This window comes from Rhinolophus hipposideros (assembly GCF_964194185.1).
Source record: "Rhinolophus hipposideros genome assembly, chromosome: 13".
Taxonomy (NCBI): Eukaryota; Metazoa; Chordata; class Mammalia; order Chiroptera; family Rhinolophidae; genus Rhinolophus; species Rhinolophus hipposideros.
This window is the reverse complement of record NC_138059.1, coordinates 63,127,861-63,155,457: the sequence shown is the minus strand read 5'-3', so window position 1 is coordinate 63,155,457 and position 27,597 is coordinate 63,127,861. Positions and strand designations below refer to the sequence as shown.

The following is a 27,597-nucleotide window of genomic DNA, read 5'->3' as shown; positions in this document are numbered from 1 at the left end:
AGAAATGTCGCAGTGAATAAAACCAATTTCTTAAGCATGTACATTCTCTGTTCTTTCATTCTTTCACCAAACTCAGCATGTGAAAATGTGCATTTGAGCTCTATTAATGAGCACATACGGTTTAGCAAATTTGCTATGGAGAAAACATTAAACACCAGAAAATGTTAGAAACTGTAAAATAATTTGTCTTAATTGATGTGGTGACTTTATTTTGTAATCACCAAATTGTTTTATAAAACCCAAGGAAAAAAAATAAAGCTTTTTTTTGTATTTATTTGCATGTTTTTTTGTCTGATGGACTGCAATCTGCATTTGTTGTGTGAACTTTCCTAAAGGAAACTCTACGTCCAATATTTTAGTTTATGCTGACAAATGAAATACAGTCGTATGAAGACTAAATTTTTTTTTAAATTACCTACTAAACCTACTGAAATATTACTGTGAAATGCACATGGGGAAAAGAGTACTGATGTCCAACCTTTTGTAACAATAAGCAAATCTGTATCTTCTGAATTTACCTATTCCACCTCATGAGTTGTAAATACATCTAGTTCATAAACTCTTACATTTCTTTGAAATAAGTAATGGATTTATAATTTTAGCATAAACTGACTCTTACTAAAATTCTTAGTCTGCAATTGACTGGATTTTGAATTGATTCGCTTTGAAGGTATGTTTACCTTGTGAACTGCCACTCTTGGGCCACAGTTTTTACAAGTGGAAAGAAAGCTAGCTGTGCCTCCGAGAACCTGATTACAAAGGGTTAACTTCTTTGGGTGGCTAAATATATACAAACTACATAAACAATATAAACACCAAGCCATACATATATACACTGAAAAATCACTAGTATTAGAAGAACAACAAAGGCAAACATAATCATATTCCCAAAAGTGTGCTGAACATTTTAAAGCTTCACAACTTTCTGAAATGAAGAATTGTTAATATTGGTGTATAACATATATACAAATGCTGCCTTTATTCAATGATGAGTTCTTGCTTTATTGATGAAAAGGCAAAATTTTAAGTTGCTTACCAAAAACACGGATGTGTACATTATGTGTACACATAATGTAATTGCTGTGTGTTACTTAGTTTCTCTGTTAGTGAAAGCTATTTTTGAAAATTTTATTAGAAAAATAATTAAATATTAAAATATTTAATTTTATAATGAAATATTCATTCATTAGATTGAACGATAAAAACTCGCTGTGTTAGTAGGTCAAAATGCTTCAATATGGCATCTCCATGTGGTTCAATTTATTAATTTAACCAACAACATGTGTTAGACAGTTTCCTTAAGTAGTTATAAACCATGTGCCTCATTCTAATAGCTGGAAAAGAGTGTTTCCCAGGTAACTATAAAATAGCTAAACTGGGAAAGAGCTTTGTCCAATTCTCAATTAAGAAAAAAGCAAAATGCCTATTTTATTGTTGCACACAATTTCTAACAGAGTGTATATAGTCAATAAATATTCACTGAATCAATGAATAAAAATAATAAACTAGTCAAGCCACAAACAAATGAAGAAAGTGAAACAAAAATACATGTGCTCATGTACTTTACACCTGAAGTTGAACAATAATGAATGCCAACTATAATTTTATATATATAATGTGATGGCTCGGTGCGATGTCGGAGGGATAGTGGATGGGGGGATGGGGGGAGGGGGGTCCACAGTGTGAGGGATATAAACGATGAACGTCTAAGTATTACCTTGTCTTGTGCACCTGAAACTAATAAAAAAATAAAAAATAAAAAAACAATAAAAATTAAAAAATAAAAATAAAGAAATAAATGTATATTCCAGGGTGAAAAGGAAGGTGAGTTAATTTGTTTGGCTGCATGCTACTACTGCTTGTAAGTTTATATGTATGTTCATTGAAATTAAATAATCATACTGTTAAAAAAAAAGGTTTAGAGAGCAAACGGTATTTTAAAATAAAATTTAAATTTAAGCTAAAAAAAAAAAAAATATATATATATATATATATATATATATATATATATATATATATATATATATGAGCTCACTCTATGGCTTCTTGAAATGCCTGAATTCAGTCTGACTTAGAAGGGTAATTCAGGTAGAAACGCAGTAAGTAAAAATTGCCCTATCTTTCTTGTACATTCTTGCTTTGCTTTTCAGTTGTTCTGTAGTAAAGCAGAAAACCTGGGGAAAGTTCTAAAAATACTTCAGTAACTTTGGCAGGAATACTCCCACCTATAACATGAGAGCAATTTCTTAATAAAAATCTAATTGGAAAGAACTTCCTTGTATCAAGAGTAGAAAGCTTAGGTCTAGAGAAGAAAGAATCTGGTTGCACTGCGAGCTTTAGAGATCACAGGGGTTAGTTACCTTGCCTGTGGTAGAAATAATTATCTACAAATTGCTTTTGAGAAGAAATTCTCAAATTTCTTTTTTTTTTACATTAAAAAAGAATACTTGGATGTCTATTCCACTTTTTGCTACTAAATTCTCTATGCATTTTAAGCCAAAATAAAATTTCCATTCAACTTCATTATCACATCAGAACTGATCAAGCCCTGAATTCAAACTTTAACACTGAATGTCCCACAGGAATTAAACATTGCACAAATAACTGGGGGTATGAAGCAGTCCAAAGGAGACCTTGGCCCCGGCCGTGCTCACAATAGAAGGACAGAGCAGATATGTAAGGTGCCCTTGAACCACACGGCCATTTAAATCTTAATCCAACATATTTTCAAAAGAAAAACCCTTAATAAATGCTTATTGCATCATGTGATTTTCAACTGCCTCCTTCCTACTTTTGAGTCTAGTTTGCATAGACTTCAAAATGCACATCATATATTAAGAGCTTTTCAAGTGACTTTTGATGCATTATTGTAATGGTGGAATTTGGTAAATCAGTAATGCAGTTAGATCGAGCTCATCTGCAGTTTGACTCACCACATAGCTGGCTATCTAGCCACCTGTAAAATTAGACTTGGTGTGCAGTTAGATCCATCCTGATATTCAGCTGTTTTTTCCTTTGTTTCTCCCCTCATTAAGTGACTTAAAAACTCTGTTTTGTTCCCTTTGTCAAGGCTATCCATACCTCGTTAATGCATTTAATCAACAAAATCCTAACCTGAAAAGAGCAATTTCTTAATCTTCAAGCGCCCAGACACTAGAATCCAATTTGCAACTCCCATACAGTTTTTACTAGTGATGCATAAAATTCCAGGTTGCAGTGGCCCAGTTTGAGACCGGAGTCCTGAGATAACACTCTCTTAAAACACACCAGACCCCAGGAAGCAATGTCAGCCCTCGGACCTGCCTGACCGACACCCCCTTTCCTTTGTTCTTCTTTGTGTATCTATAAAACCTCCTGCCCTTTCACGAGACACCTTTAGACAGATATGCCATCCTCTCAGAATGTCAGCATTCTGAATAAAACCTGCTTTTCTTTCCACCAGCCTTGTCTCTCGATTTTCAACTCTTCCAAGCATCAGGCAGCCGGACCTTCAGCACAGTGTCATTATCATCTCACAGTGAGTAGAAAAGGCAGAAAACTCAGAGCAGCAGAAGGGGGCTTTACTCGTACTATCCATCCCCAGTTTCCATTTACAGCTTCTCAGTACATCACTGTCCTCCATCCATCCATCCCAGGCACGTTCACAGGGTTGTTGTGAGAACATAATAAAGCAGGATATCTGAAAGCAGCCAGACAGTGGCTGTACAGACCTCTCTGAGCCACACAGTACTACCCAACATCCCTCAAACAAGAAGTGCCCTTATAAACTCTCATAGCCCATGCATTTGCTCATGGACTCTCTCGCGATGGGCCCTGCTCCTCATCATCCATCAGCAAACCTGAAATCATTGGTCAAGAGTCAACTCATTGAACTATTAAAACTCTTTAAAATATTATCTCCCCTCTGATATTTCCCCTCTCTTTCAGGAAGTTTTGTGCATTTCTTTCTGCCACTGCAGGCCTGAGGGCATCCCTCTGCTAGATGGCTAAGGACCTAACATGGGGACAGTTGGTTTATTTATCTGTGATTCCCAGGGACAATCCGCACAGAGGGCTGGGGAAGTGGCATATGCCCTGTGAATTATGCTCTTGGACTTTAGAGACACAGAATTTGCTTTCATCTATCCATTCCACCAATTTTAAACCAGATCATCCTAACGATCAGATCCCTTTATGTAAAATGGGGTACGCCTACTTCTTAGATCTGCAATAAAAATAAATGAGATAAACACATTGAGAGCCCTCAGCCAAGTGACATTGGACGGTATCGTTATAGTGATTCTTCTTTTCTCTAACATGTAAGATAGTGTCCAGCACTGAATGGGTGCTCAGTTTTATTGCTAAATGGAGAGGGAACAATGTAATAAAGAAACCAAAATAAGCTAACACTCAGCAAAAATGTATATGCCTTTTCCTTTTAATTACGCGGCTGTTTGAAATTCGTAAGTGTCCATCCTTTCCAAAGCTATTCTCATTCCTCATTTTTATCAATAAGAATGGCAGTGAGAATAACAACAGCTGCTTCCAGCTTCTAGCAAAAGAAGAGCAGTGAGCTGCGTTTCTTTTGTGTGACAGCTTGTTTGTTGTTTTTGCAGAGTAGGACTTCTCTTGTAGTGGGAATAGACTTTTTTAAAAAAAAAGGATTTTTTTACCTATCAAAGGCTTCTGTTTCATTTCAATATTTAAACACCCACTTAAACTCATCTTCTGCAAACATATTTTAAATTACTAACACTTCATTTAATCTTGACTGCTTTCGAAGCTCTAGTTCCATAGTTAGCTAGCTGGTCTAAAAATAATGAGACGGTTTCTAGACACAAGCAATCCCAGTCATTATTCTGAGATTGTAGGGAAAAGAAAGAAAGATTAACAAAGAAATAAAAAGAAGAGGTTAGAGAAAAAGACAGGAATAAAAGCAAATTTAGAATAATATTTAAAGGCAGGCAGTCTACCCTTTTCAAGTGAAGAGCGTATCAATATGGAATAATTTGGTTACTGTTTTGGAGCCATCCTATATACAAGAAGGAAGGAGTGAGTGAATGAAGGAGGAAAAAGGAGAATTATGACAGGAATAAAAAAATAAAATTGAAATCAAAATAAGGATCTGCAAGAACAGCCATTATTTCAATATTAATGAATAAAGCAATGCATTTGAGGACCACAGCTGGAATTGGCATTAACTAAATTTGAATTTCAAATCTGCCACCTACTATTTATTCATGTACTCAAAAGGCGTCTATCTGTCCAATCTTCCAGGAGCTCAAATATATGTGTTGAATAAACAGTATTTCCTAGTTATTATTATTAATCTTCCTGAATGCTAATTTCTTCACCTTCAAAAGTGTGGGAAAATAATATTCTCCCAGAGTGGTTTTGAGGACTTGATGAAAAACATAAAAATGAGGCCCATGAATTATGATTATCAGTAAAACTAAAAAAAAAGTTATTAGTGTGGTTATTAGTAAAACTAAAATGAATACATAAATAAATTTTTCATATTACTACTCGGTCAAAAAGCTAAGTCAACCTTGTTTAAGGCAAAAACCAAAAACCAACCGACAAACAAAAATGCCCTCTTGGTTAACTTGGCTCATTCATTCATCTATAATTTAAAATTTCCAAGTATGGTAGATTGCAAAAATGGTCAGAAATTCCTCTTCTCTCTGTATCCATGCCCTTGCAATATGATTTTGAGATACAGACTTCTCCCATTAAAAGCACAGTCCATTTTGCCACCCCTTGGGACTGGGCCCACCCACATCTTTGTTCACATACAAAAGTTACAGTTTCACAATAAACCCCACCTACACAACCAACTTTACCAAAACCTGTTTTCTCTCTCTTTTTAAATTACATTCTATATAAATACCTATTTATATATGTCTTCATGTTTCTATTTGTAATTGAAGATGAGTACATGTTTTAGGGTTTTTATTAAAAATAAGTTGTATTTTTAATCTTTGCAAGGCTTTAAACAGGTAGTGATCATATTTCCATTTATTTTGTCGAAGGCATTGCTCTGATATCATGAGACTTCTAAGGTCATGGACCACAGTAATTTTCAATACTAAAAATAATACAAAATATTACCTGAATATTCCAAAAGTGCCAGAAGTATCCTACACTTTACCTCTGCAGAGAAAAATTTAAAAAGAAAAAAAAACATATCAGTTAGTTGTTCAGTCTTTTTCTGCCACTAACACCACATTTTAACAGTGTAGTAAAAATTAGCACAATCTCATGATATCAGATAAAATTCCACTCATTTGAAGTGTTATTCTTTCCTACCAACTTATATAAATTCTACCCATTGCTCAGGACCCTAAAATGTCTCCCAGATCTGAATATGAGCCTATGAAACATGATTCAAATAGTTCATCCTTAGCTGCTATAGCTCGCATGGTATTCTCCGAACTCCTACAGTCTTGATAAAGTCAAACAGTACTTTTTCTTAGTTATTTAAACTTTTACAAACTAGATATGCATATATAACCTTTATATACAATTACATATATTATAGTATGCATTATATATTACAATTATAGTTTACATAAATTTACATAGATTTGTAGAATATACATTGTCTTCCTTTCCTATTTATACATCAAGACACTACCCTAAAGGACATAAAAATACTAAATATTTCCAAATACTCATCTCCACCCCATCTCCAAACAAGGCCAATCACAAATGTTTCATACTCATTGCTATCTGTCCAATGAGCCATGTGTTCATTTACTTCCAGTTGGCAGATGATTTACTTGCACTAGGTAAATATAAAAACTTACAGAGTTCCTTTACATGCCTAAGATTATGGGGAATAACAAAAGTTAGGTTGTATCCTATTCTAGACTGGTTCACAATAGTCAGCAACAGAATTAACCTACAAGAAATGCAGGAAATACTTAAGAGGACATTAAATTTTACAAGTGAGACTGCAACAAAAGGATTTCAGAGGCAGAAACGTACATTGAACTAAGATTCAGAGCCCCATATGCTATATACTAGCTTTGTGGTCTTTAAAAAATTGCTCAACTACTTTGAGTCTCAGCTTGCTCTTTCATAAGTGATAACATCTGTCTTGTCTATTTCTATAGGTCTGTGTAGGAAAAATAAATGGGGATATATACTAAAAGCCTTGAAAATTTTTTTAAAGTGCTGTGCACCTATGAATCAGTTATTACTGTAATCTGGATCTAGCTAAATTTGGTATAGAATTCTAAGTAAGTCTCAAAATGTTTAAAAAAAACATTTTTAAGTTATATTGTCAAGGGAGTAGGTACATATTCTAAGAATGAAAAATAGTGCTAGCAAGAAAATATAGTAGAGAATGAGTACCAAATATCCAACAGTCTAGCATAGAAAAGATCTTAGGACATCATTAAGAGACTAGGATTGAGATACAACTGGAAAGCCCCATTGAAAAATGGCCGCAACATCATCAGATTGATGACTTCGGACTTTCCTAACACAAAAATCACTATACGGCTCTGAGACAGGGTACTAAAATTATGAACATGATATTTTAGGAAGATGAAGCTAGTATGTGTAAATAAGAAATGATGGAGATTGGGATTCGTTCAAAAACTATTCCAATTACTGAGGTATATAAAGAAAAGTCAAAAATTAAAGAGACTTTTGATTTAAAAAAAGAAGAAAAGCTCTTTAAGATATTGTGACACAGAGAAAAAATGAAAAGAGTAGATTGCTGAAAAATGGGAGATTTTGAAAGGAATATGTATAATTTTTGTAGGGAGCAAGAGTTGAAAATGTATAAAATTTATAATAAAACACTTGAATTTAGGGTGATGGTGGGTACAATTCTGTCACCAATTCTGATGTGTGTTTTTCCCCACACCCCCATCCCATATGCAGGATTAGACACCAAACAGATTGCCAGGAAATGACAGCTTGCCCTCTCCCTTGACTAGTCCATTGAACTGAATTAGTGATTGTTTGTTTATGTTTTTAAGACTCATTATAGTGACAATCACAGCTCTGATCCAAAGAGTAACTACCTCTCACTGAAACCTACAACCAGGAATGCAATTTAAATTCTGCAAAGAGCCCTCTCCACACCACTGACAGGACTTTCAGCAAATCCAACTATGCTCAACCAACTGTTGGGCTCCCATAACCGTGTCTGGCCCATATTCAACATCTCTCAATCAATATATATAGATAGCTGCCACTCATATTGCTGTTTATTGGGATATGAGATATTAGTGTACAAAAGTGGGACTTAAGATGAAAATGTAAGATTCTCAAAATGAATACCTTTTTAAAAATTAAGCTTTTTATCCTGCATTAAAAGAAATTTATATCTTAAAGATAAAGTTCTTCAAAATAACAAATCAAGAAAAGGCTCAAGGACTTCTCTGTTCCTAATCAATATTTCATTTACTTTAAACTAAATAAAATGTGAAAAAAAACTCAAAGATGATAACAACTGCATGCATATTTACGAATTTTAACTTTTATGAGTGCTATGATTCTGGCATCTGTTCAGAGAAAATACACCCTTCACTCAGTAAAGTATATGCCCAAATTCCTTAAGCGTAATAGTCTTTAAAATATGATTATCATTTTCACTGTTCATTATTTTGGGGAGTTTTAAATGTGATGTTATAATGTGTCACAAGTAAACATTATATTTAGTTATAAAATAAAATTATAGCCAAAAAATCCAGCTGCCAAGAACAAAAGATTTCATTACATAATAGAATTGCTGTGATTTATTTCGAATTTTTCCGTAAGTGTACTATAAACTTCTTTCCTATTGATACCTAACAATATCTAAGCTGTTATATTTGAGTATGTTTCTAGGCAGAAGATTTAATAATCACAAACATGTAAGTCATCTCTGCCATTCATGAAGAAATAAAGCCCAAAGAAATAAAGAAACTGAGGCCCAAAGGAGTTAAGCTACAAACTCAGACTCTGTTGAGTTTAAGATCTGTCATTTGTCAGGAAAGTACTATTAAAGAGAAAAACCACAGGACCAAAATGTGTCACTTGTGCTAAAGCCCATGATACCAAACCTAAATTTAATACCTGAGTTTGCTGTTTCAACCTTCCCTGGAAAAATAGCCTTAATCAACCAGTCTGGAATTTTCTGGTCAATCACCAGTAAGGTTATCTGTTGAGTGGACCCTCTCCATCCCCCATAGAAAGAAGAGGCAACATGCATGATAAAAACCCTTGAAGTTCCGTTTTCCCCAAAGGAATATGTCCTGGTCTAAACACAATTATATTTTTTCTTTTGTCTATAGCTCCCTTGCCCCACCCTTCTTCCTATAAAAACCTTCCATTTTGTACAACCCCCTTTGAGCCTATTCTAGATGATAGATGGGATGCTGCCCGATTCATGAATCACTTAATCAACTCAATTAGATCTTCAAATATGCTCAGTTGAATTTTGCTTTTTCAACAGTATATAACTCTAATTTACCCTAAAATAATGGAAGTGACTGAGGTTATGCTGTAATTTTGCTAAATATTATTCACCTCATCCAACTGACATATAAAAAACTGGGATAAAAATTTAAACACAAGCATACTATTTATTGTACAGGTTTCTCAACCTTAGCACTATTGATGTTTTGGGCCAAATACTTCTTTGTTGTGAGGGACTGTCCTATGTACTGTAGAAAGTTTAGTAGCATTCCTGGCCTCTAAGCTCTGTCACCCACAATTGTGACAACCAAAATGTGTCTCCAGATATTGCCAACCACTGGCCTAATACTGGGCAGAAAAAAAAAGAAAAATCACATCTTTTAAAATTAAAGAAAATTCTCATTTCATTTTGTTTCCCATAATCATGTTGGAAACTCTCAGACTTGTCTACTTAACAACTGACCCTAAACAGCATGCAATCACTTACTGGAGTTGTCACAAAGTTTTGTGTCTCCAATCACAGGTTGAACCAATTATAGGACGTTGAGGAGACAATGTTATGGTCGTGAGTAATAATCAACTTAAACAAGTACTTTTGAAGAAAATTAAAAATGGATGATGCCACCTATGGAATTATTTTAATTCGCACAAAGATTCACAACTGATTTTTTTAGACTTTCCATAAAAGTTAGCTTCATGCCTTTTTGTGACTCCTTTAGAAATTTTTCTAATATTGTTTGATATTATAAAATATGAAACTCTCCCCATGTTCCGTTTGTCTTTGCAAACATGAGCCCTTATTTAATTTCCCGAGAATATTCTCCATGATATAGATCATTTAGATCCTTGGAACGCAAGGTTTTGCAATCTTATTCCTTCTTTCTCTCTTCCTCCCTCAGTCTTTGCAATCCTTTTATTTTCCCGATAACACAAAATATTGCAAAAAATAATCAGGGCGTTACTGAATTTTTGGTTTTAATGGGTTTTTAAATGATTATTCCTAATGTCATGCGATGTTCCCTGCTTTTCATACTAACCTTCAACAAATTTTCTGATGTTCTGAGCAAGATTCCGGACGCTGCTGGGAAGATTCCAAGGGTCCTGCTTGATGTGAAGTCTTAACCTTTTTGGACAACTCAGCTTTGGTTCCATTTCCTGTTGAAATTCTAAATAAACACAAAAAAATCTCTCTTAATTCTCAACTATTTACCAGTTAACAAGCCTGTCAACTTCAGAATCCTCTTGTTTTTTGCGGCCTTCGTTCTAAGTTATTGTCATGGAGGTAATTTCTTGAGCTATATCACAAAAGAAAACATGCTAAATCTAAAATGTCAAACTTTAATGTATTATTTTCTTACAAATGTCTAAACAAAGGAGTAAACTTAGATGAAAACTATACTTTCAACATCCTAAACTAGATGTCAGAAAATGGCAGCTCTAGGTACTGTTGTGTTTGACTGCTCTGTCTGCCCCCTGACATTCCCAAACCCCCTTCCCTACCACTGGGAGCTTGGTTTCAGTCAAAGCAACTGGACACTTCCGTTTCTTCAATGAACTCATTTCCATTCACTCTGGCATTAAACATTTTAACTTATAAAGAAACTAAAAAGGTCTTATACCGTTTTTTTATACATACTCAATATAAAAATAAAAGTAGTAGTAAGGAAATTATGAAACATAAGCAACCAGAACTTTTCTTCTTATATTTTGCTTTTGCTTCATGACCATACTTTGTTTCCCAATGGCTTCTAATAGTTACTTTTAAAACTGTACCTTGTAATCCTCGACCTGGGGTGAGGTACTTGGTTTGCTCAAAGGCTCTCACAACAGCTTGCCCTTTTAGGAGATTGGTAATGGAATCCACCTAGCAAAACAGCACAGATATCTGACAGTTACATTCAGAGTTACACAATACATAATACAGAGGGTGCCAAAAAAAATATGTATGCACATTTTAAGAAAGGAAAAAACTGTATTAAAATTGTGATACTCAATATAAACCAACAACAAAAGATGAATACAAGTCACATTTGACTTCTGCAATGACAAGAGGTGCTCAAAGTGGTTTCCACAGCATAATTTTAATAGTTTTGTTTTCCTTTCTTAAGATATGTATACACTTTTGGGCACCCTTTGTATATATTTTAGAGAGTAAAGCTTACAAAGTTTTTTCTTTTTTTCATAAAGCAGCAATTACTTTTGAAATCTCATGATTCCTGTGAGATTTAAATAAAATATTGCTATAAATTCACCTAATAACATTTGCAATGGCATTTCTTATTATCCTACTATATATTAATACAAAATATAGATTCACTTCACAAAAACAAGTAAAAGTTCTAGAATTATTTAAATAAAAAAACCCTAAAAGTTATTGAAATGCCTTTTAAGGTAGTAAAAGCTTCTACACCGTAAATTTTGGTTATGGATATAAATGTCTTAAGACTATAAAACACCAACATGAGACAATCTTGTGCTTTTTGAAATTAGTAATAAAGTTGAGCAAGAAATGTCATAAGGGATTCTGAAAACCCACAAACAAACAAACAATAAAAAGAATAAGTCCTGTGTATAACTCTTTATAACTTTCCAAGGATTGTAAAATACTTGAAATTCACAACAATCCTTTGTGTTAGTTGGCTAAAAAAATCTTTATCCCATTTTAAATTGTGGAAATTGAGGTAAAGTGGGTGGAGGAACAGATCACAAGCTCTTTTCAATACATCTGAAAAACAGATTCCTGACAGTTTAGTGTGTAGAAAAAATACCAACTGTCCCAATCATACCTGGCTGAAAAGATGTTCAAGGCAGCTATGTATCTTATCCTGTTTTTCATGAGAAATGCGAACACTCAGGGGAAGTTCATCACCTAGATATCAAAATAACAAACAACAACAACAAAACACCCATTAATCTTACATTTAACATTGCAAAATATCTTAAAATAAATAAAATAAAATATATTTAAACATGAGCTCTTATTCCATACATTAGTTCTCATGTTCAGAAAATGAATTCTAAAAGATATAATAGCTTTTAAGATATCAGATTACTGATGCTTGGAAACTGAGGTGAAAGTGGAATGCCTCACAGAAAGAGCACTGAGGTACTCCGTGTTAATAATTCTTGCAGATGGTATGTTTTTCTAATGGTTGAACCACTGAAATACACTGCAGATTTAAAAATTAAGATTTATCCTAATTAGATGAAAAGTCTTCTTTTGTAACACACACAAAACAAAATATTGATATTTATGTCAGTGTTTTTTTCATTAACCACCCCTGTCCCCATACCCATCCTCCCCCTTTACCCACTTAAAAGCCATTTCAGGTGCATCTACTGTTTTAAAAGTGTTTAGTTTCAAAGCCCTTCCTACCTCCACACCCAATCCACCATGCCTAACGTTTCAATAAAACTTGCCTCCTGTGTACCTATCATCCTTTATAGTACCACAGAAAGATCATAAACCATATGTTAAGATAATGAAAAAATTTGTTTGTTTCATCTCTTTTTAATGCACTATTTATAATGGGATTGGGAAACTGATTTTATCAAGCACATAAATCTGGAATGTAGTATGTGAGGTCACCAAGAACGACAGATAAAAGGTAAAAACGCATAAGGATCAAACAAGTTAACCCCTCGGAAGTGTGTCCAATAGAACTGTCATCGAGAAGTACAAATTCTTCATTGAGGAAACGCACCTGAGTCCATTTCATCACTGTGAAAATACGAGCTGCACTGGCTGCTGCAAATGCTAGTGAAGGAGGCGATTGAATTCCTATTGCTGTTGCAGTCGCTGAAAAGAGGGAGTTATGTGTTACTGTCAAAGTCCATTTGCCAAAGTTTCCCGGTGATTTCTTATTAGATAAACTCACTATGTCACAATTCTATCTATTAGTATGTTTTATAGAGAATTATGAGAAAGGTAAACTCGCCTGACACAGTTCATCTTAGTTTTTTAAAAGTACATATTTTAAAGTCAATCATATTTCCATTTTTTATGCCATATAGTCTAAATTCTCAATGAACGTTTAAAAAAATGCATAGTTAGAAAAAGTTGTTAAATGTCTAGTTGTAAAAATAGGAGTCAAACCAAACTTCAAATTCTTTATAATCTGTTTGATGGCACATGCGTGGAGTTTATTTGTGAATAGAGACCAAGTTCTGTTTCGTGATCTCTGCCTTTCAACCCTTTCTGGAAGCTGAAATTATAGCTTCTCCATGGCACTCTGAGCTCCCTCAGGGATGACCGGCACCTCAGAGTTCAGCACAGGACGTGTGCCTTGTAAATAAATGTTCAATAATGGTGGGTGTCAAAAGAAAGAATGTTTAAGATGGTTGTGTGTGAATGGATATAGGATAGATTTCCGAAATAGAGCAGGAGATTATGTATTTTTGTCCTCTCACAATAAGTAAAAATGACTTATTTAACTTTAAATTGACATTGGAAAATTCTATTTTCGCCTGGCGGAAGACTGTGAGGGCAACTTTAATTACTCGATAACTAGACGTTGAGGTAAGAAAGTATTTTTAGACATGCAATTTCCCGCTGGAGAGAAACCACATGCTATTAAACCACGTGCTATTAAAGAGCACATTGGTATCCTTAGAAGCTGAAAGTAAATGCAATGGTAAAAGCAGTTCATCTGTGTGATATAATAGTAAATATCTAGGAATAATTAACTCGTATGTATTCGTTAAAATCCTTTTCACATAGAAATTGGAATAGTAAAGTGGTTAAGAGACAAACTGTGAGCTAGACCACTGGTTTCATAGGTATATTAGGTAAGTCCAGTGGGCCTCAGCTTTCTTACCTGTAAAATGGAGTTAATATCAGAACCTAACCACCCAGGATTGTGGTGGGAATTATGTCAGATGGTTCTGTTCCCCGACTTGTCTGGTAAAAATATGTTTTTAATGTTATCTCTGGGTGTATACTAAACATCTCTGATGGGAATAACTTTGAATAATAATTACTTAATATCTGTTGATTGCAAAACACTGTGTAATAAATAAGCATGAATAAGAGAGTTGTTGTCTTCAATTACTGTACGTAAAACAGGAGATGCTGAAGCTGAACACAGCATACCATGTTTCCCCGAAAATAAGACCTAACCGGAAAATAAGCCCTCGCATGATTTTTCAGGATGACATCCCCTGAACATAAGCCCTAATGTGTCTTTTGGAGCAAAGAGTAATATAAGACCTGGTCTTATTTTCGGGGAAACACGGTAAATGTCAGGTTACAACAGTCCTCAGTGAGGTTTCAGGTGATACAAGGATTCAAAGAAGAAAAAGCAACTTGCAATTAAGGAGCCATCATTTGAGAGTCTGGTAGGAAAATGACAATAGAGGTTGGATGCTCTATGGGTTGAATTGTGTCCCCCAAAATTCTTATGCTAAGCCTAACACTCAGAACCCCAGAATGTGACCTTATTTGGAGTGAGGGTCTTTACAGAGGTAATCAAGTTAAAATGAGGTTATTAAGCTGGGCCCTAGTCCAGTATGACCAGTATCCTTACTAAGAAGAGGAAATTTGGGCACAGTGACATGTTTGGCTTAGAAGGAAAAGGATGTGAAGAGACGGAGGAAGAAGACGGCCATCTACAGGCCAGAGAGAGACGCCTGGAACAGATCACCCCCTCTCAGCCCTCAGAAGGGATCAACCCAGCTGACATCTTGATTTGGGACTTCTAGCACCAGAACTGCGGATAATAAATACATTTCTATTGCTTAAACCACCCAGTTCTTAGTACTTTGTTACAACAGCCCTACCAAAATTCCACAGAAGGCATGCGTCAGAAGGAAAAATACCCAAAGCAGGTCATGGAGGTGAGCAAGTGAGATTAGTCCAATTAGTTTGGGACACAGAATATAAGAAGAAAGGGGAGAAACAAGACAAAAAGAACTCTTTCTTACTACCCACCTGTCCAATAATCAGAAACAGATATTTGAAAAAGGTTAACAAGACACAATTTGCTTATTTGCTACACACTTTACACAATCTGTACTAGAACAAGAAGCTTCCCAAATTAAGTCCACGCAGCTAGAGAAAATGCTTTTCCCATATGACTCAGATAAGAAAAGGGAAGAATTCAAAAGATTATGTTGCCTTACTATGCTTTGTCTGGTGTTGGTAAGAGGCTATTCTGTAAGAGTAATAAACAAAAACAACAATCCAAAAATGTTTTCAAGACCATTGTGGAAAATACAGAATCACATTTGACTGTTGATGAAATGAGTTTAAGGAATTAATGAATTACCTGTAGGAATCTCTGTTGCTGACAGTGTCGTGACCTGAGTCTTCCTGCTCATCTCCTGCCACATTAAAACAGACTCGTTTGCTGTTTCTCTCTCCCTTTTCATTGTCACTGTCTGTTGGGACTATGCACTCTGACGTCTTACGTTCTAATTTAGGAGAATACATTATCGAAGACAGAAGGCTGCATTGTGATATTAAAAAAAAAGAATAAAGGCACATTTTTAAACTGGCTGGTACAGATAACTACATTTCTTGTTGCCATGATAGGCTTATAAATATGTCTAAAGTATGTCTATGTTTCACGTAGAGTAAATATCCTACTGCAGAAAAAGCCTGTCATGAAAACTTGACTTGTTTCTCTCAGAATAAGCAATAGAAATAGCACACAAGTTAGACTAGAAGGCTGTGTTCCAATCCTGGGTCTCTTAACGTATTAACTTTGTTATCATAGCTAAACTGGGATAATCTCTCTGACAGCTATGAAATGGGAATTATAAGAATAACTAGCCCACAGGATTGCTGAGAGAATAAAACGAGAACAACATATTCCTGGTACATAATGCGTGTCACCTTTCTCCCCCAGCTATTACCACCACCAAATGCAAATACCTGGGAAACTTTACAGTGCTACCCAAATATTAAACCAAACACTAAATGTGCTTAAATATCCTCACTGGTTTACCCTCAGATATTAAAAACCCACCTACCCATTGAGCCCTGCCATGGGTACCTCCCAGGCTTTATCTAGCTGACAGGGAGAATATTCTATTGTCAATCATTTCTCCCTGCTCAGACTAACGGGAGTCCTGGATGCCCTGATCATAAGACCTTAAACAGTCACACCCAAGGTGAGGGTAGGAAGCCAGCAGGGGCTCCTCTCACATCATCTGCAATTCTATCACGATGAAATGTCACAAATCTGCCCAAAAGAAGAGCTCTCCCAACTTGGCTCAAGGCTAAAGCAATACCTTCAGATGCTGAATTAGTGGCAAACTTGACTTTGGATTTTCAGTAGCACTGATCCCACCACTCTCGCCCTGAATGTTTGGCTATAAAAGATTTCTATTATCTAACTCAAAATTATACAAGAATGGAATTGGTCTTTACTAATACCAAATAACATGCTATAAAACTTGTAAAATGAATTAAAGTGCATCTGAAAAAGGGCCTGTGTGTGGCTCCTTCAGCCAACCATCATCTTCTCATGTACCAAAGAGCAATGACATTATGTGCTAATCAATAGGCATGCACTCATTTTTCCATAGCAATGTCATTTGCTTTGTTATTTTAAGACATGAAAATGTCTTATACGGCTGATAAATATAGTCCATAATATCAAATTCAATGCTGTACACTGAATAAAGATGTGTGAACTGGTTTTACTAAGTAATTAATTAGACATATTTATTGTACTATGCATTGTACTCAGTGCTGTGGATATAGCAGTTTATAAAACAAACAAAAGCCCCTGCCCTCTAGGAGCGTAAATTCTCCTGGAAGGAAACAAACAATAAACAAGTAAATTGTGTAATACATCAGATGGTGACAAATGTCAAGGAGAAAAATAAAGAGGGAAGGAAGCCAGAAATGCAACTTCAAATAGTGTAGTCAGGCAGGATCTCAATGTGAGATGATACTGGAATAACATTTTGGTGGTTTAAAGTTTTTTAGACATAAGTGAAAATCAGGAATCTATGTTACATTGCCCAAAGCCCTGCTGAGGCTAAGAATTATTTTAAACGCAGTTTTTCTATTGGAAGCATACTTTGTCTTGTAAAACAGATTATGTACATATTCCCTCCCTCCATTCAATAGATTAAAACATCAGACTACCTCCAATTACCCAAGCTCCATGCTGCACAGGCAGATACATGAACTCTGACTATCAAAGAGGACAGGTGCAGGAGTTTTCATTCTGCAAGGAGTCCTCTGCATTCTACGCATCTTTTAAATTAGAAGCCATTAGGCTAAGCATAAACATTTCTTTCAAAGTTATATGGATTATATTCACACATTTGCTTTTCATTTTAAACAGCTGCAATCATGCTTGCTCTGATCCTGTGGGAACAAAGGTTAGGCTAACAACAACAAAAAAAATGCTAGAAAAACAGTGTTTTAGACACCATGCTTTGCATAAAATTTCTAGATTCTTAAAAGCAATAACGGCATCAAACTTAATATTTGTGCATGCAGAAACATTTCCCTTTACTTTTGCTCTTGTGCTCTAGGTCCATTAATTCTGAATTAAAACCCTGAGCAGCCTGCCATTCCAGATCAATCTTTTCCTGAAGATTAATGAAGAGTTTTGTACGCATGCACCTATCTGTGTTTTTCTATTAAATTGAGATTTAAATATCATCATCACCATCATCTTCATCCTAGCTAACATTTGCTGAGCTCTTAGTCCAGTCACTATGCAAACAACTTAACAGGCATTCATTCATTCAATCCCTAAAGCCACCTTATGAAGTTGGTATTATTATTATTAATCCCATTTTAGAGATGGGATGAGTGAGACACACTGTTACATACATATACTTTGCAAATTCAGCAGAATGCCCCTCCCTGCATATCTTGCACACTCTGGAGTGAGGAAGCTGCTCCTTAGAGCTGTCCACACATCCTTGTTCTCTAGGGCACATGACTGGGTGGTCTCCCCTTGCCTGTGAGGATACAAATGACCACGTGACTTGCTCTCACCAATGCAGTGACTTGCTCTCACCAATGCAGTGTGAGTGGAGGAGACAAGGGGCCCTCATAGGGGAAAGCCATTATGCCTGGGTGGGCGGTCGGCCTCATTCCCTCTCTCTATGGTGACAATCACCGACATTCCATCTGGTGAGCGCTCCATGAGCCTGGACTTGAGTGAAGTCAATGTGGAGAGATAACCCCGTGACCCTGATGAGCATGGAGAAGTAAGAAGAAAGGAAACCTAGCTGTGAGCCTTTAGACCTCTGTGAACACAACAAGTACAGGGGTAAAAAAAAAAAAAAAAAAAAAACAGCTGTATAGGGACCTGGGGAACTAGGTACAGCCTTTCCACACATATGCCATTAGCCTGACATTTAACGTGCTGAGAAGGCCAGCCATGCAGACCTCAGGAGCAGGGCTGACCAGGCAGTTTGTCAAGTTCCAGGCACAGAAAGAGGCGAGTACAGATAGAGCTCAAGGAGATGAGTTTGGAAAGGGGGACGGGAGAAGTCCGTGGAGGGCTGTGCAGGCCACAGTCAGGCATGTGACAATAATTGCATTGGAATGCCATTAAGTGGCTTTAAGCAGGGGACCAGCCTGACCTTTACAAACCTCTCTGGCACCTGCTGAATGTAGGATGTATCAGAGAGAGGCACACCTGGAAATCCCTACAGTGGGTGCTTGTGAGGGGATGAGGGTTGACTCGGTCTAAGGTGCTGGGGTGGATACATTCTGAGGTATAAACTGACAGAACTTGATGTGGTACTGGAGGGGAAGGGGAAGGAAAGAGAAATATCAAAGCTGATACCCAGGTTCTGGCTTCATAAGCTGAAGAGACGGGAAATACTTTACTGAGAAAGGGTAGACCTTGGTGGTGGAAGGGTGGAAATGGATTTGAGTACGATGAAACCTAGAATCAGTTTTGGAACAAATTTAAGTCTGAGGTATCTGTGATACATCCCAGTGGCTTTAATACACATCATAGAGAGACTGTGAAAACAAAATAAGTTGTGCATATAATGATATAATTGTGCCTGGCACATAAGCACGTATAATACTTTAGTTTTTATGAAGCTGTGCTCTCTTTTATATATTTACCAGAAAAATGCTTGGGAAACCTCAAAGATAATTCCACCACCAGCCCTACAATTCCTATCCGTAACCCCTCGGCTCGCTAAATGTCCTACAATGTGGTTTGTTCATCATTCACTCCTGGGCATCTGGGCCCTGCAAAATGAAGTCTGTTCCCAAATGCCCAATCTTCAATAGCCCCCAAAGCTCTTTCTTCATTTCCTCCCCATGAGAATACACAAATCCTGTATTTTTAAAATCCTGTGAAAGGCTTCGAACTATCCATAAATTATTTTTCCTTCTACTTATGTCTAAGTACCTAAGAGTCATTAACTAGAAAATAACCCACTATAAGGCAAAAGTGTTTGGCATCCCAAAATGAAACGGGAATCACAAAGTATTGATCAAATTCATAACATCACCTTATTTCATGCTACTAGACAGCAAATTCATCTCCAGTTGAACCTTTGGATCTGAACAAAGTAGAAGATTTCGTGGAATGCCTATGTATTAAATAAAATTATTTCTAGGAGAAGTATCCCCAAATGAAGGGGTAACCAGACTTTGTTGGAGGACCATTTCAACACCAGTCCCTTTCACAGGAACGAATATCTTCTAGAAGGGCTTGCAGTGAGATGTGGTGAGTCAGTTTCTCTCAAAACTTGGCAAAGCATCTGAGATCTGCTTCTCCACTCTACAGAGACATCTATGTCTAACCAGGAATAATTACTACATGGTGGGAAAACTGTTTGGTAACGAGCTTTTCAAATAATTTGTCAAGCTCGACTGCACTGCAGCACCTCTGAATACTAAGGGCAATGTGAGATTCAGGCTCTTGGACAACTGTCCTGCTTTAACGTGATTATACCGCACATTGAATTACGTGGAACATATTTATATTCAGAACTAAATTATATAGTACACACAGAGGAGACCAAGGAAGTTTCTCAAATCATTTGCTCACTTCATGTCACTTTCTTAGTAGGCATGCACAGTTGGGTAAAGGCTTTTAGAAGAACAAAGTGGGGAAATCTTAAGTCAAAAGAGGTAACCAGAGAGCAAGGGGGTAAGGGGAGGGTAAATGAGGGTAAATGGGATCAAATATATGGTGATGGAAGGAGAACTGACTCTGGGTGGGGAATGCACAATGTGATATATAGATGATGTATTACAAAATTGTACAACTGAAACCTATGTAACTTTACTAACAATTGTCACTCCAATGAACTTGAATTTTTAAAAAATTTAAAAAAATAAAAATAGGTAAGCATTGTACGTAGATTTGTTTAATAAAATTAGCTTAACCCCTTTCTGCAATTTAAATATGAAGCATTTTAAACCAAGGAAAGGGAGCCCCGTGACTCTAACCATTTTCTTTTACAGTATAACTACATTAGCTGAACTTAAAAATGAAAAGCTGAAAAATTAACATAAACAAACACAACCTGGACAATTGCCAGGCAGTGCTGGGTAGTTAACATATTAGAAGCTTCCTCTCCGAGGCAGTGTCCACTCAGGCATGTCAAGAAGCCTGCCATGAATAAAGGACCCACCTGAAAAGTAGGAATAATAACTCTTGGACTGATTGGAAATATGGGATTGGTCTAGATTCTCTCCCAAAACCCTTGGAAATCCAGGCTACAAGATGCTATGAAACTATTTATTACCTCATTAATACCGTGTTTCCCCGAAAATAAGACCTAACCGAACCATCAGCTCTAATATGTCTTTTGGAGCAAAAATTAATATAAGACCTGGTCTTATATAACATAACATAACATAACATAACATAACATAACATAACATAACAAACATAACGTAACATAACATAATATAATATAATATAATAAATACTGGGTATAATATAATATAATACAGGGTGTAATATAATATAATACCGGGTATAATATAATACTGGGTCTTATATTAATTTTTGTTCCAAAAGATGCATTAGAGCTGGTCCAGCTAGGTCTTATTTTTCAGGGAAACACGGTAAGTCTTCCTCTATCCATTTCCTAAATACCTCAGGGGGAAAAAAAAAACTGGTTTCTAACATAGAACATATCATATAATAAAATCTGATTTATTAAATAAAGGAAAACGTAATGCCCTAAAATATGAATTTCTATGTCACAAGGTAACAAAGCCATTCTAAGACAATTCAAAACTATCATACAATTATTTAAAAACAGCTTCTCTTTGCAACTGTTTAATTCATTCTGTAAACGGGACAGTCACAGTATCATTATGTGTATACCAAGTCTTACAAGTAATTTTTGAAACTAGCATAGTAAACATAAGAAAACAGAATTTTAATTTTATATTAGCGCATTAAAACATTAGGAAAAATGGCATAGTGAATTGTAAATATTTAAAGACCATCTTACACAGAAATGTGATGCATCCAATATGGTGAATTTGATGTCTAAATTTCAAAGTTGTGTAAAATAAGAGATTGTGTCAATAGACTCAATTAGTATCACGTCTAATTGCAACAAAAGGCTTAGAATAAGTTTTAAATAATTTGTCACAACTGAATTATCCATAGAAATATGAAATGGTGTTTCTGTGTGTGAACTGCACAACACACATCTGCTAGCAATCTAAATCTGTAACTTCACAGTGCAAAAAAAAAAGGGGAACTAATGGTGTTCATACGATTTTTAGAGTCTACCAACTTTGGATACAGTCACCAATTTCAATCCCTTGAATGATGAGCAAGCATGATGCTACATACTATGTGAATTCCTAGAACTATAACTTTTATAGTTTTTACCACAAGTTTCTAATGTGTTATTATTTTCACCTGTCTTTTACATGAGAAACGGTGCAACCCCAAATCCCATGCTTTTAGGACCACACATGATGTGGAAAACCATCCTACAAAATCCAGGCTGTTCTCAAAGCATCAAACTCTTAAATAAGAATCAGCATTGATCTCTTTGGAAAAGTTCTAATTAACTTCCACTGTCTTACTTGGTAAAAACTTCCTAATTACTGGCACAGCTAGTTGGGTTATTGCTTTGTAGACTATTACTTCAATGAGAAGTGGGGAAAAAAGTATTGGTCATTGGTCCAAGGGATACCTAAGTTTGGATTTAGTCATTTAAGAAGTGTGCTAGAATTTACAAAAATATTTTATATTTTTCCCAAACATCGATTGAGTGCCTATGCACCAAGTATTATGCTGTGTTTTGTAAAGGCTACCAGGAAATCCCTGTACACAGTACTCTTTCAATCACATTTTCCAATGTAACAGTTTCACATGAAAACATATTTAATGTTTTCTATATGATAAAATCTTTGCCCTGATATCAAATGCTTCCTTGAACTATATATATCTATACCTATATCTATACCTATATATAGATATAGATATATTGATATATTGACTTTGCCATATTTTATCACTTTTAAGGTGTTAGAATGAAGAGGGTCTATAAGGTCAGCAACAATCTCCTAACTACATTTCCAAAAACTAAAGAGAGAAGGATGATGTTCAAAAGTCTCCTTTTCCACATCTCTTTCATGAGTCACTGTTAAAAGTATAATCAATAAAATACTTACTCATCTATTTGACAGACACACATCTCCACTTCTTTCAGTGCAGTCTGAAGTTTGCACAGCAGTTTTTGATAGATATCTTGGGTTTCTAAGTCTTCTTCTTTTAACAAATATCGGAGCCCATGGCCGTCCTGCTGTCCCAAAGACAGGCCCGATGGGGCAGCCATGGTTGTAATCGTATGCTGAATGTACACCATAGGGCTCAGCTTCCCTGAGGGGTTAGAATCAATCCACAGTAATATTTACTACCTTTAACTTATAGTAACCATCCAGCACAACTCATTTGAGAGGCCCGAGCTTACATAAAATAAGTTGCCAATCCAATGTTGAGTTTAATTCAGGAATCAAAGCTTATGGGGAGATTACAAGTTAGGAATACATCTCAATATCACATCCTGCTGTGATGGTGGAGAAGGACATTATGCGTCTCTTATAGGTGCTCCCCCTGCATTTTTCTCATTTATAGGGCCATTTCAGGTTAACAGTTTTCACAGCAGGATGAGCGAGGCCTAACATACGTATAATAACTCCCATTTTCATTCTATAAACATTTACGCATCATCATCCAAATGATGATTAGTGAGGAATCCTGTCTTGATAAATGTTCAGACTTGCTTACACACCAGGGATCTATCCAGTTTCAGGAATGTGGGAACAGTTATGATTGCCTGCACGACTTTTCATGATTTGATCAAGTTTCAAACGCTAACATACCTTGCTCAGATTTGTTCTCTTTATCCTGAGAAGTATGCTTCCTACTATCCAGCTGAACACCAAATGCACTCCCCAGGGAGGTCGATGTCTTGGGATAAGAAACTTCCATCACATTGACATGGCAATTGGTAGGGCAGAAGTCACTGCTGTGCAATGGGGAGACTTTCGATTTGGCTTGTTTAAAGGTGGGCCAGGCTCTGTTCTTTAGTACACGAGAGAACTGTAAATTAAAGAAGAAACAAAAAAAACAGTTGAACATGCAGTGATAACACAAACATTTCATTTCCATCACACATGGCAAACTCCAAAGAAAAAGAAATCATGGCAACTGGAATGAACGAAGTTATCAGTTGCTAGAAATTAAGTCATTGTTTTAGAATCGACACATTCTTAATCAAGCAAAGCAACAGAGGCAGCAAACGCATATGATTCCTTTGAAATTCTGATTGTAAGTTAGATGCTAAAATAAATGAATTTGGGGTCGCTACTTGGCTCAGTTGGTTAGAGCACTGTGCTCATAACACCAATGTCGCCGGTTTGATTCCCACATGAGCTAGTGAGCTGCACCCTCCAGAAGCAGATTGAAAACAATGATTCCACCACTAGGTTGAAAACAATGGCTTGACTTGGATCTGATGGGCCCTGGAAAAACACACTGTTCCCCAATATTCCCCAATAAAAATTTTTAAAAATAAACCTAAAATAATATATAATTTCACCAATAATATACACATTTAAAAAAAGGGGGGGGGGAAGAAATGAATTTAAGTGCTTTAGGACTCAAATCCACACACAGCTGAGAATCTGACAGACAAATCAGTGTCCTGGGACACCAATATAGGATCTCCATTTTTAAAGCGAGGCAAGGTAGCAGAATAGGGTAGCTGACAGGTCAAAGGGTAGAAGATGGGATTATTCCAGACATTGTCAAACACCCAATCCAAACGTGAGGTCTGCGGGGAGGTTAGAAAGCAAGGCATGGCAGTGTTGACCCAGAATGACAGGATGACGGGAAGAACCAATTGCACATCCCACACTTTCTGCCAATCACTGCTGAGCACTTGGATCAGGATTGGCCTGCGGACTGGTGTGGACTCTGCTCTTAGGCCATTGAGAATAAAGCCATCCTCAGAGGCTTCACATGACTTCCAAGGACAGCCACTCTCCTGCTTAAAATCTTGCAATCGAAATCCATCTCACCCTTGCCATGGTGTACATAGCTGACCGAAATCTGATCCAAGCTAGCTTATTTGTCTCCAGCTCCCTTTCTCTTGATCCTTGTGCTCCTTCTGGCCTTCACTCAGTTCTTCTCACACACCATCTACTCATTCGTTGGACACACTATTCAGAGTGCTTAGAATACGTTCTTCTCTCACTGACAAATTTACTCCTATGCATTTTCAAGTTTGGTGAAACCATCAAGAGGCCTTCCCTGAGCCCTGGTCTAGGTTCAATTTCTCTGGTTAGGTGCTAGGTTACAGCACACTGTAACCCTCCTTATAATCACAAATAATTTCCTTTCTCTGTTTTCCTTAGCAGATGGTGAACTCTCTGAGGGTAAGGCTTATGTCTGTCTTAGGCACCGTAAACAGGCATCTCACAGAGTTGAACTGGATTCTAGTTTCCAAAACCAAAGGGCGGAAAACCACCTGTGTTTGAGTTATGTCACTCCAATAACTAATGAAATGCTGGGCAAGTCACTGTCGTTATCGCTCTTGGCAAAATAAGTGCTATGAATTAAATCATCTCTATGCTTGCTTCTTGCTAGAAAACTATAACCAGATACAATCTATTTATTCTACTAGTAAAGTAGTAGTTTGGGCATTGAGAAGAACAAAAGTTAAGGCTTCTACTGTGTACTATCTAACTTTTCTAAGGTAACTTCAACAATAAAGATGTGACACCAAAAACCACATCTTCAAAATATAAGCTCACCATCAGACTATGAGCCATCTTATATGTATACGAAACTGTGTTTTCATATCACATGTCACAAGCCATGGAGCTCAGTGAAGTCCTAGCATACAGTAGAAGTGGCACTGGATTGAAATGTAGGAAACTACCATCAAAATAACTAACAAATTTGATAGTAACGTAAACTTTCAGTCAAAAACTCCTTTCTACTGTAGAGGGGGGACAAAACTCTCAGGTACACCGCCCACAGCACTCAGAAAAGCCCACAAATTGATTTATGTCACGGCATCTACCATAGTAGACAGTTACACTTGTCTTGCCTTCTTTCATTTTAACTAATATCCATTCATTCAAAAATGTGAAGAGAAGCATCTATTCCAGGCCCTGTGTTAAATGCTGGAAATCCAGCCTTCACCCTCATGGAGTTCGTGGTCTAGTAGGGGACACAGGAAAAACAATATCATATTATTGTTATAGATAATGATATGATTATAGTTTATATGTAACATATGTAAGTATATACAACATATACATTATAATATATAATACAGAGAACATAATATATTATATATACTTATATAAAAGTTACATATATATGACTATATGTATATCACAATTACATAATAATTATAATAGCCAGTTAACTAGAAATTTTGGTAAGTGCTGAAAAAGAAAGAGAATAGATGTAATGCAGAGTTACTGGAGTCATCGGAGAAAGTAGGGGGAAAACCCCCTTTCCAGTGACACCCGTTCCTATAGCTTTCCAACGTGTATATCAATACAAGAGTCTGTGAACATAATATGCCCCCCGTCTCCATATACGCAGGGGTGTGTAACCACATGTCTGAAGGTGCCTGACCTCTTTCAAAAGAGTGAATGTCAGAGAGGAATGGTCTTTGCTAAGAGCCTCTCTTGGAGAAGGAGGAGCCTTATGAGAGTAGTGCTATCTTCCCTCCGGGCTTGTCGCTAGGTGAGCAGATAGAGAGGAGAGTAAGGGTCAGGGGAAATGCTTCTTTTTTAACATAGGTGATAATAAGGCATATTTATATATTGACAGGAATGAGTATTTCTTGGAAGTGAGCCTTTAAGTTTTTAATGCACTGGTAGTTAGTTCAGGAATTATTGAACATGACAACACATTTGAATCCATCTAGAGTCACTTGCCTAAAAGTCAAAAATAAAACAAAGGTAAGCTATTATTTTGCAGATAGCCTCCTATCTCAGTTCAGTGTAAAACCCCATTGGCATGGAGTTGTAAAAATTTTGTATCAGAGGAAGGGGACATGGGGAGAAATTGTACCCACAATTTTCCCCATCCACATATCAGATGGAAGATTATGTGGCACTAATAACTAAAGGTACTTGAAGCATTCCAAGTAAGACTTTGTTGCCTACTTGTAATATTTTTGTGTAAACAGAAACTCTCCCTTAAAAGCTCAGGAAATATATGCATAGATGAAGTATCCCCGACACCCAACATAAGCCCAATTATGGACCTATTATAAAGCAGAAGAATCTAGAATTAGTTAAGGACAATTTACAAGGAGAATGTGCCTCCAAACAGTACACAGTTTTACTCCTGGCTAGCCGACACATGCTGCTTCAGAGGTGGATTCATGCAGGTCTGCAGTGAAGGTCCAGACTTCTCTCGTGCAAGTGTCATAAACCATGTGTGGTCTGCACAACTGGCCAGGAAACCGGTTATGACTGCTGCAGCCTGGCTCCAGAAAATGAAGATATCAACCAGTTTCTATTTTTAAAACCCAAAACTTTTAAGAGTCAAAATAAAGGCAAGCCAGCCTCTATGAAATTTTAGTTTCTATGGTTACATTTTATTTAACACAAAGAGGGGTGTGTGAAGCCTTCGTCTGTTGCTAATAATAGTTTAAAAGTCAATATGTAAAAATTAAAAATATAATCACAAAGGCTGTAGCTTCTGTGGGCATGCATTTGATATGCAAACAGAACTAACCTTACACGAC

General features: G+C 36.3%; 1 protein-coding gene across 1 annotated transcript in view; it reads right to left on the bottom strand.

The window, feature by feature from the left end:
- PREX2 (phosphatidylinositol-3,4,5-trisphosphate dependent Rac exchange factor 2) overlaps nucleotides 1-27,597 on the bottom strand; it is a 242,281-nt gene that overhangs the window by 76,923 nt on the left and 137,761 nt on the right. The window contains exons 24-31 of the mRNA XM_081070293.1: nucleotides 23,702-23,921; nucleotides 22,991-23,198; nucleotides 15,663-15,842; nucleotides 13,101-13,195; nucleotides 12,183-12,265; nucleotides 11,170-11,260; nucleotides 10,434-10,562; nucleotides 6,091-6,132 (exon numbers count right to left, since the gene is read on the bottom strand). Coding sequence (XP_080926419.1) covers nucleotides 6,091-6,132; nucleotides 10,434-10,562; nucleotides 11,170-11,260; nucleotides 12,183-12,265; nucleotides 13,101-13,195; nucleotides 15,663-15,842; nucleotides 22,991-23,198; nucleotides 23,702-23,921 — 1,048 coding nt within the window. The remainder of the gene's footprint in view (nucleotides 1-6,090; nucleotides 6,133-10,433; nucleotides 10,563-11,169; nucleotides 11,261-12,182; nucleotides 12,266-13,100; nucleotides 13,196-15,662; nucleotides 15,843-22,990; nucleotides 23,199-23,701; nucleotides 23,922-27,597) is intronic.